The sequence below is a fragment of the Saccostrea echinata genome, unplaced genomic scaffold, assembly GCF_033153115.1.
Source record: "Saccostrea echinata isolate AGI-Se365-2 ecotype Australia unplaced genomic scaffold, CSIRO_AGI_Sech_v1 ptg000001l, whole genome shotgun sequence".
NCBI lineage: Eukaryota > Metazoa > Mollusca > Bivalvia > Ostreida > Ostreidae > Saccostrea > Saccostrea echinata.
Genome location: NW_026889750.1, coordinates 39,009,822 through 39,020,813, shown reverse-complemented (window position 1 = coordinate 39,020,813; position 10,992 = coordinate 39,009,822). Strand labels below are relative to the sequence as shown.

At 31.9% G+C, this 10,992-nt stretch overlaps 1 protein-coding gene across 2 annotated transcripts; it reads right to left on the bottom strand.

Annotated features, from left to right (window-relative positions):
• Positions 1 to 493: 493 nt before the first annotated feature.
• Positions 494 to 8,717, bottom strand: LOC133179166 (cytoplasmic dynein 2 intermediate chain 2-like). Of its 2 annotated transcripts, XM_061313949.1 has the most exons (13): positions 8,617 to 8,717; positions 8,403 to 8,487; positions 7,512 to 7,650; positions 7,171 to 7,250; positions 6,978 to 7,030; positions 6,617 to 6,798; positions 6,348 to 6,490; positions 5,832 to 5,911; positions 5,275 to 5,459; positions 5,012 to 5,041; positions 3,064 to 3,221; positions 2,556 to 2,776; positions 494 to 940 (listed from the first exon to the last, which is right to left on the bottom strand). In XM_061313949.1, the coding sequence occupies exons 1-13, from the start codon at positions 8,673 to 8,675 to the stop codon at positions 808 to 810; spliced, it is 1,548 nt and encodes a 515-aa protein (XP_061169933.1). In that variant the 5' UTR covers positions 8,676 to 8,717; the 3' UTR covers positions 494 to 807. The 2 variants fall into 2 exon arrangements, with proteins under 2 accessions (XP_061169933.1, XP_061169940.1); XM_061313956.1 differs by lacking the exon at positions 5,012 to 5,041 and having other exon boundaries at positions 8,617 to 8,709.
• Between the last annotated feature and the right edge of the window lie 2,275 nt (positions 8,718 to 10,992).

Below are 10,992 nucleotides of genomic sequence, written 5' to 3'. Positions count from 1 at the left end.
GAATATTGCTTCCTATGTCTGAATTATACCTGTGCATAGTGAAAAACGAGACATCATATTTTGCGTTCCGTTCCGCTTTCCGTTCCGCGTTTTAGCAACACCCTGATCGGGATAAACGGAAAAATCCGTTGACAATTCAGTATATAAATAATGGCATAACAGTAAGAAAAACGTCAGTCAGCATTTGACTTAATGATTGTATTTGCTGACAAGGTCATTGTATCGACCATAAAACCTTTAAACGAGAATAGTGATATTTTGTTTCATCAACTTGTTTGTCAATACCTTGCCTCGTTTTAGAAACTGTTCGTATGAAAGCATTCCATTAATAAATACTCATGCATACAGGTCTAAAAATTTAAAAATTCATGGCTCTTTTCAATATGAACGCTTTTCATTATACATTATAGTAGTTCACTGCTCAGAACTATTGCTCTAGGTCTATACTGTGATTTTGGAATTTAAAGTAACTTTACACAGATTTAAACCACAATAGGCAACAAGAAATTTATACAGTTGACAGACAAATTCATAAGAGTTCAAAAGAATTTGGTACAGTTCGGACAAAAGATTAAGAGCCAATAAGAGGATTCAAGCAAGTATAAATGAATACAGTTTAAGGAAAGCAGACATACTAGTACATGTACCTGTGCATACAGATAATTTACTATGGTTTAGAGGATTCAGTTAAAGGAGGATGACAACAATGTATCACATAAATCTTTTTGAATTGGACGGATTTTATTGACAAGTTAGCTTTAAGTTAATTTGTAGATCTATACATAACAGTTTACTAATTTACAGAAGTTAGGACTCTGATTTAATATCAACCAAGTCACTTAAAACCTCCAAATCACGTGACACAGGCGTCTTCAAATTATCACTGATGCGGAAAATTTGTATACAACCTGTGGAATCCCCTGTAGCAATCAGGTTGTGTCTGAAAGGAAAAAAAAACATTTTCTTAACAAGATCAAAGAAAGCAGTGGTATTTATTTTATATATTGAAATACAAGTGTTAAATGTAAAATGAATGCATTAGGTCATAATACTCACCTATATTAACCATGAGCTTGACAAAAGAATCTGTACATGTAAACCAGATAAATCAAACCCCATCAAACTAAAGGCCATGATTTAAACAATTCTAATTTACAGTGTTTTGATGTTCAGTGTTAAATTTACAAATTGTGACCTTCTCCTTCTTGCAAATGTCAACATTTATCTGTACAAAAACTTTGTTACTCAATTTTGGCCCAAAGTTAATTTGTAAGGTTAACCTTGAAAAAATTTTAATCCAAATTACAAGGGAATGCTTGCATATAAATGCCTGTATTCTGCTGTAAACTGTCATCTACTGTAAAATGCCTGTTTTCTGCTGTAAACTGTCATCTTGCTACCTTGATAAGATGATTTTTAAGGATTTTCCTATATATACAAATGTTTTATGCAATCTGATCAAAATCGGATCTTTGTACGCTCCGAAATCCTGATGGTTGCTGTACAGCGACCATCAGAATTTTGGATCATAACAAAGATCTGATTTTAATCAGATTGATATTTTCCACTATAAATTTCCTTATAAAACTGAACCCTTACTGGTCCCCACTCTAGCCTACACTGTAAGGCATCAGGATTTGAATGAAACTGAATCTTCACCACATGGAAATGCTTGCAAATTATGACGACTTCTCCTATAAATGACTATATGTAACTTTGACCCTCCATTGTGGCCCAGTTCTAGCCTGATGGTCCTGTCTGGAACAAACTTTAATCTAAAGTACATTACACAAGTTTATTTTCATACATGTACGAACATGACTAATTGTGGCGTTGTTTTTCTTTGATAGCTTTTCAATTTACAGACAGATCGAACCGCCGAAATATGGCTGAAATATTGCCGACTCGGCGTAAAACAACAATAATCAATCAACAGACAGATCGACAGATTGATGCTGGCTACTGTTTGTTCAGAAAAGTTCACTTTGACTCAAGTAAGCTTTTAAAATATTTCAGAAGAGGAAGATCCAATATCATCATAAACTTCATGAAAAATGAAGCAATTCAAAATGAATGTTTCAAATCCACCATAAAAGATTCACCTTAAGCTTTTATGTGATGACTGATGAAAAAACATACTTATCTCTGTTTAGTATGATAAAATCAGCTAAGTTTTTTTTTCAATTAAATTTTACACACAAATAAGCAAGACAAAATATTGTAATTCCATGTACCAGAGTTTATGAAGGCCTTGACATTTCTCATCATTGGTAAATCAAACACTCTTATTACATTTGGATAACCTTTTTTTGATTATAACGAGTTACATAAGAAATGTTTCAATACTGTCAACTGAGTCGACATAAACCTTTGACCTCTGAATTAGGAAATAATTAGTGGTCTTTATATTTTGTTGTTGGTAACCTTCCATTACTATCATCTTCAAATTTCAAGCACAGATAATTTAGGATTTACTTACAGTAGTCAAACAGACTGGTCTTGACAGTGTTTAAACAGTAATTTAAATGAATACATGCAAACATATGTCTACTTACTGATGAGGGTTGAACTGACAGGTAAGTACAGGTGCTTTAGTGTTCCCTATCTGCCCGCCTGCCTCTAACTTATACACAGGGACTGGCTGATTCTGGGTCAGGTCATACAGTAAAAGCAGCCCAGTGTCTGTAGTGGCTGCAAACATGGCTGGACGACTGAATGACCACTTCACTGAGTAAATCACACCCTCTCCTGGTTCAATGGTCATGATTGGCTGTTTCTGAACAAAGTCAAATTTTAAATTCGTATGTAGTATGTTAAATTTTTAAAATTTTGCTTAGCATGACCAAAAAAAACTTATCACAATGTTTCTCCCTAAAAATGCAGGCAATGAGACAAAGTTAAACAAAACTGACTTGGAAATGATGATCAGTCAGAGCAAACTGAACAACAGAACTAGTTTTTTCACATTAAACTAAGAACAGGGCTCCAAAAGTTTTGTTCACATGAAATAGAATTTTAAAAAAAAACTAAATTACAGATTAACAAAAATTAAAGGAGAAATACCTGAAGCATGTTATATAAACGTAATGTCTGGTCCATGGAACAGGTTAGAAAAGCATTCCTGTGGAAGGGAGAGAACTCTGTTGAATACACTGGCCCATAGTGATAGGCATATGTGAAAGTCACAGGAGATCTTAGTTGGACAGATGATATAATATTACCTAAAATGAGGAAAAGCATGCATAAAAAACTCTGATCTACCCTTAACAGCCTTGCTTTTTTAAATCAAAATTCTTTTCTTTAAAAAAATAAAAAGATATAGAGTTTAATTGTAATTAGACCTGTTGAGTGAATTTTACATAAGCCAGGTAAGCTTTCATAATATGCAAAAAGTCACAATGCCAACATGATACACATATACGCAAAAAAAAAAAATCAATGATAATGCTTCTAGATAGTCAGAAAATACATGCCTAGAATTTGTTCACATAACTATCAATTCTTTCCTTTGGGATTCAAATAATGAAAAGTAGCATATAAATATACTACATCTAGAACAAGAAACCCAGAAAATGTTAATAATGCATACACAGACATGGTGGTGAGTCATCTGAAAGCGAAAGCTCCCAATCTCCAAGCAAAAATCATTTATATTTTAATTATTAATAATTATTACTGTCTTGAAAGAAACAGATACTTTTAAATAGAATTATTTATAAATACACATACATGTACAAGTATGTGCAATTTAGTCATCCATAAAATAGCACACAATTTTAGTTTCAGAACATTTTCCCTTTTCAATCTGAGATTTTGATTAATTTCTACTCTTCTACTGGTCAATGAAAACTTTATATAAATGTTGCTTTTAAAGATTATACTTGTATATATGTGACATCGCCTGTCTGTCTCCATATATGTCAATAATCAAAATATTTGGTATAAAAATATTTAATTTTTGCTTTTAATTTAGATTTTTGGTGATTTGAATACCTGCAAAACTTAAGACCTTCGACAGTGAATAAAAACGGGAAAATAAGTTAAGCACGAAAACAGTTTTTGGTAATAATTAATATATCTCAAATCAGAACAGAGCTTTAATTAATAATTAAATTGCTGGTGTCCTATGACACAAAACATGGCCATCCAGTCTTTTCTTTACAATGGTTCTTTTTAAAGATCTTTTTATATATATTATATATGTTTGAACTTGCTTGTGTAATACACAATATTTTAAAATGTGAAACAAAATTCATGAAATGTTGATATTTATGTCTGATAAATCTGCACTGGTAGAGAGAGCTGATTGAATCTTTAGAAATATCATACATGTTTATTACATTTTTTTCAACAGTGAAATACTGTGATTTATTTATTCACTGAATAAAAGGGATATTCTGTCACAGTGTGAAAGGATACCAAAGTGATATTCTGTCAGAGTGTGAAAGTATATCAAATTAAGTCAGTAAAATATAATTTCTGGCCTGTCATAAGATAAAGATAGTAATTAAACCATCTTGATAGAGACTAAAACTGCCAATTTCTACCCAAATACATGTATGTTGCTTAAGTCCATGTTACGATGTTTTCAATCTCACAATTGCTAAGTTATGATGTCTCAACTGCTCAACTATGATGTCACAGCCTATGATATTGTGTTAAGAAAAGACAGAGGCAAAGGGAAATCAAAGAAAATGTAACAAACAGAAATTCAATGTTTTGTAGTTGGATGTGGAATTTACTTCACTCGTGAGACAGGATATTTTTTTATTTTCACTCATGCTTCACACTCGGGAAAATATCAAAAAATCCTGTCCCACTCGTGAAATATATTCTATATCCAACCAAAAAACATTGAATATCCTCTATATATACAACAAATCATTCTAACTATTTTATTTCATAAATAACAAACACTACATTCAATACAATCACTCATATATAAATATATAGTTATAATAGTATCACTTATACAATTGGATACATGATTGTGTGAACACTGCATTCTTACCATCTCTGATTCGATATGTTTCACTGCCACCTAAAGGTTAGACAACTCTTTAAAACAATACTCCATGTACCTTCCCCTTTCTTTATTCAATCACTCTTAACACATCAGACACAATAAACAGGAAAACAAAAATGTTCTAGAAATTAAAGTTGAGATCTAAAGATGAAATTCTAGCATAAATTTATAAAGTTAAAAAAAATTCTCAATCAGAAGCAAGAGAGATAGGGAGGAAAAAAACTTACATAAAAAATAAATATACATACTTCCTGCTGGTTCTCCATGTGCTGACATGGAACATTTAAACACTGCTCCAGGCTCAGAGCCAATCACAAAACTCTCCTTATTCTCTGCATTGTATGAGATACAGGTCACGCCCACCTCCTTGTCACTTCGCATGCTCCGCGATTTACGCAATTGTGTGGGGAGATTCATGTTCATCAAAACAAAACTACAACAGTTGTGATTTGTTTTCATTAATGTTCACCTACAATACCTGTTACTTAATTCCCGGAAAATACAGTGTTTAATAATTGTGACTTAATTTATACTAAATGTATAAAAGTTACTTAATTGTACTAAAATACAATTGATTATGGAATCTTTTCATTACCAATGCCTAAAATAAATACTGGTTTAAGAACATGAAAATATACATTTCACAATCTCTGTTTTGTATTCTCTTATCATATTCATGTATAATATTTAAAATTATTTCAAATCTAAGCCACACATTTCAAGACAGCAAATAGTCTAAAATGTTCATATCATATTGTGTATTTTAACTTCTATTTTGATATATACTGTTCCATAAAAATCTTACCCATTATGCAGTTCTATCTGCTTTGTCTTCCTGTCCATTTTCCAAACAAGCATTTTACCGTCACTGCTGACACTGACAAGCTGTTTAAAAACATCAAACATTTACTGATACCAGTATTTGGATTAATCTGCTTTGTGCTCCAAAATGTTCCACCTCTTCCAAACAACATATCAACAGTTCAGGGTTTATATCTCTAGGCCTTGTAGGATACAAAATTTTACCTTGACACTACATGAATTTCATGAGCATGAATAGCCATGAAATTTTAAAATATGGTCATCATGACTTCAATTAGGTCTACAACGGACTTCTTTCTCATGATGCCTCTACTGACAATGTTTTTTTTTTTTAATTCGGAGTCTTACAGTGTGCAAATATTGAATGATATGAATTCCATTAGCTGACTTATAAACGGAAGGATGCAAAACAAACATCAGCTGACTCATCTATAACAAGGCATAGAAAATATGACTATCCTTACTTCCAATAATAAATTCTAGACATGTCTAATCATACCAAGTATTTGTTCTTTTTAAGGGACGATGTGTCTGGTACCCATGTGACCTTAGAAACTGGTTCCCTGTGCGAGTCATCACCAAGTCCAGAAGAGGTCAATACCATGTCATCATCCCGACTCAAGTCCCACACAATCACAACACCTATAACATTTGTAAATATTTCTCTCCAGAAAACAAAACATTAAACCTTTATAAATTTTACAAATGAATGTATATACATGTTTCCATCAGTAATTTTCTTTGGTGCATGTTTTTCATATGTCTCACCATTATACGTTCCTCCAGCTATCAAAGCTGGATTTGTGGGGTGGAAAGCTGTACACATCAGACAACTTGATACCTCGAGAGTTGTGTCTGGTTTGTTTTCGTCAAGATTGCGCCGTTCTAAATTCCATGTACAAAGTGATGTTTTGTGAGTACACCAGTCTTCATGATCAAATCTCCCATAGCTTAACCTTGTTAAGGCAGGATGCATGCAAACATTCAAAATATAGATAGTCAAATTCTAAAGTGTTGTTAAAATTGAGATAACACTTTGTTGTTTTAATTCTGTTATAGATGTACTTTTATATTACAACAAAAATGTTGACAAACAAAAACAAAATAAAAAAAAAAGCTTGAAGGATACGAAGCAGCAATAACTGCCCCTGTTGAGTTCCAAGATAAGCCTGTGATCTGAAACTAATAAATAAAGTTCTGGTTCATGAATATGATTAAAATTGATATATATCAAATTTTCATTTTCATTTTCTTATTTTAAGAAATTCTTATTCATAATAGAATAATATATTTTCAATGATGCTCTTCTATTGTTTTGTTACCTGTCCTTCATGTGCAGCATTTGAGAGCTTGTGGATGGCTGACATTGTGGAGGAACCTTCATCCCAAGTCACTTCATAATCTATCAATAAAATATGCATGTCTTACCAAATATACATATAATATTCTTCAATCATTTAAACTTTCCGAATAAAATTGTCTGTTAAATTAAGAATAAATATATTATTCATGTAAGTTTTGCAATTGATACATAATTTTACTGTTTATTTTTTTCATTCCAAAATGTAATACTAAAGTTAAAAACAAATAAAATTTCACAAAATCTTACTTCATGAAAATAAAAAAAAAAGTATGCAAAGCAATCTATCAAATATATACTCACCATCAAAGGCATGGCTTTTTAAGTTCATTTCAAGTTGTTTATGCATAACAGGTTCAACTCGCTGTAAAAATTCTGCCAGCCTTCCAGAATCATCCTTTGCAAAGCCTGTAAACTTATCGCTGTCATCTTCAGTCTGGATCTAAAATAAAAATACACTGAACTTGAAATAAGCTACAATTTAAATTAAATACAATGTACTATCATTAAATTTATTTTATCCTATGGATCTGGGTTTTATGATTCTTTCTAACAGTGTCTATGATTTAACAAAATATTCAGTTACTGTGGCAGATAACTGTAATTTGCTGATGTTTTATATTAAATGTTTGTGTATTTAGAGAGTTTCAAATGTCATATGGCAGATAAATTTTGAAGCTAGTACAAAAAATCTTTAAAAAAACTAACCCCCCCCCCCCCCCCAAGAAAATGTGTGAATTTTTCCTTTATTATTATATGCATTGATTAATTGGTTGAAAGTCACACAATAGCTGTAAAGGGTTTGTTATTACATGTATTAAATTGGAGCCCATTTTCTTGAAGTTTTGATTCTCAAAAATTGAAGAAAGATTTTTTTTCCCTTCTCTTTTGCTGCAGTGCAGCAATGTATCTCAACTGTGGTAACAGCCTTTCCCAAGACACAGTTTTATACAATTTAATCAATAAATGTATATGTTAGAGAAATGTAAATTGCTAGGGCTTCTCCTTTTAGACTAAGGTTAAATTCTTTCTTTCGAAGAAGGTTCAAGTGATCATTGTATTTAGAATGATCAAGGCCTCACTGAACTAAATATTAAGCTATCATACAATACTCGAGTTACTAGTTCTACTAAGCCCTTACCCGAAAACACAACATAGTGGCATGCATAGTCTTAAAGAATTCAATCTACCAACCTTTACAGTTTTGTATTTAATTGATTGGCACGCCACTTCTTCAAACACAAGATCTGCGGTCTGACAACCACTACTGGCCAAAGATCTGCGTAAAATTAAAATGAATTAAGACAGAGAAAGTATCATTTTCTTCAAATTACTGTAGGCTTAGTGTAGGTAAACATTCAATTTTATCACACAAGAAGAACATCAATGTATTCCAACACCAGTTTACCTTTCTTTCTTCCAGTTTGATTTAAATGTTACTGCTTCGAGTGTAATATCAGTAAACATATTTATGGTTATGATTTTTAACTTTTGTTTACGTTAGCCACCATCACCGGAATGTGAAATTGAGAATTTACTAGATCTCGATCCCGAAGCAAATAGCACAAAATGTAAAGGAGAGACTTCTTTAATCAATATAAGGTACATGTACATGTATTGGTCTTTACAACTAATAATGATAACACGACCCAAAGTCAAAAATTGAGGATTTGTCTCAAGGACCAATATCATAATACATTTTGCCCCTGTGCGGGGGTCATCATGCATGGTAGCCACACTGGTACATCTACATGTATTTCGAAGTCGAAGTTACTTCAGAAAATAAAAAAAATGTGGGCATTTCGAAGTCGAAATTACTTTAAAAAAAATAAACCAACGTGCATAGAAGACAAACATGTTTCAAGTATACAATTAGATAACTCTTTCTCTCTCTATCGTTAAGAAATATTTTTTTTAAAATCTCATTTTAATCTTAATTTAATTTTAATTAAAATGGACGGTTGTAATAGCGACAAAAAAAAGAATTAAAAATACGTTTTCATTTGTACATGTAAGTGGAGAGAGAGAGAGAGAGAGAGAGAGAGAGAGAGAGAGAGAGAGAGAGGAGAAAACCAAAGGCTTCGATCAACCAGAGTGCATTCTGCACCCCCACACCCCTTTGAGTTTTCAAATACATGTATTAAATAAAATGTAGTCTATCAATATTACTTAAAACACGAATAGTGAGTTTATTTTGTGTCATACATAATACTTTTAAAAGAGCTCTCTAGACTACTTCAGCGAAATGTTAGTAATAATAGTATACATAATAGTTTGTTCAAAGTACGTGTAGGTTCGAGTATGAGCGATTTAATCTATCAATGATTTAAGTCCTGGGGTTGAGAGTGAATACAGAGCAGGTATGCGTTTCTTTCAGAAAATTAGCATTGATTGTGCACTCCACATTGTTCAAAAACAAGTACCAGAGTTCATGTGACTTTTTATCATTAAAGTTATACAGCCGGGGTGTTTTTAGTGGCAACTGTAAACTTCATATAATTTCCAACTTTTCTTTTAAATCAATAGGACCGATTATTCTACTGTTTACAAATGATAGCTAAGCTGAAGCAGAAGTTTTGTTCAAACTTTTTGTTCACAAAAATCTATACTGCGTGTGTTGTCTTTTCTGAAGACTTCAGAAATTTAACTCTCCAAGAATCTTTAAAGCAATCTTGTCACAAAGCATTCTTAGTTGTTTATACGGGAGGGGTGCTTTTAAACTCTTCTCTTGAAGCACCGGGCAAATGAGAGAGAGAGAGAGAGAGAGAAATTGAGAAATGAAGCCTGTATGAAAATTGTTCAATGTAAATGTTCAATTGTTAAAAGCATGGTCCTGAGGCTAGAAGGGTAATACAATAGGCATCCTTCTTTAAAACATAAAATAGGCATCCTTCTTTAAAGCATAAAATAAATATATTTTGTTAAAATTAATCTTTTTTTAAAGAAAAAAGAGAAGTCATTGATTTTATTACAAATGATATATTGTGTTTTTCAGAACCGGGTTAGATAAGTAATGCTTTTTAAACTGCACATAGAAGAGATCAAAATGATCTCCCCTGAAACTATATGTGATATGAGTACAGATAAGTATATGTTTGTATAGAAACTATATGTGATATGAGTACAGATAAGTATGTTTGTATAGAAACTATATGTGATATGAGTACAGATAAGTATGTTTGTATAGAAACTATATGTGATATAAGTACAGATAAGTATGTTTGTATAGAAACTATATGTGATATAAGTACAGATAAGTATGTTTGTATAGATTTTTTTTTTCAATTTATGGTCGTTGGAACTAAGCTATGATCGCCCCGCCGACAAATTTATATTTAACATTTTGGACTCTTAAGTCCTTCTCATCTAGCAATAACATAAACATAAAACATAAAAAACGACTATTTTTTGTCTGTGGTCGTACGAAAAAAAAAAAACAAACTGAAGCATATATTTTCGTTCTGTCACAGCCGATAAGCTATTGATTTTGTTAATCACTTGATCTAACTGCTTTACCCCGAGCATTGAACTATTTATGCGTTTACTATAACCATTACAAAAGGGGGATTGTCCGATCACTTCTGTATTAAAAAATTACAATTAATAACGTTTTCATAATCTTAGCAGGGGCATCTTTGTGGATAGGTATTTTAATTGCAAAACAACAATTAGAGTGCAGACTTCAGATAAAATTGAACTTTATTTAAAAAGTCATGAAATGCTTCCAGGTGCTTTCTAGCAAACATTATTCCTCCTACAAGCAACCAACCTGAATTCAATTATT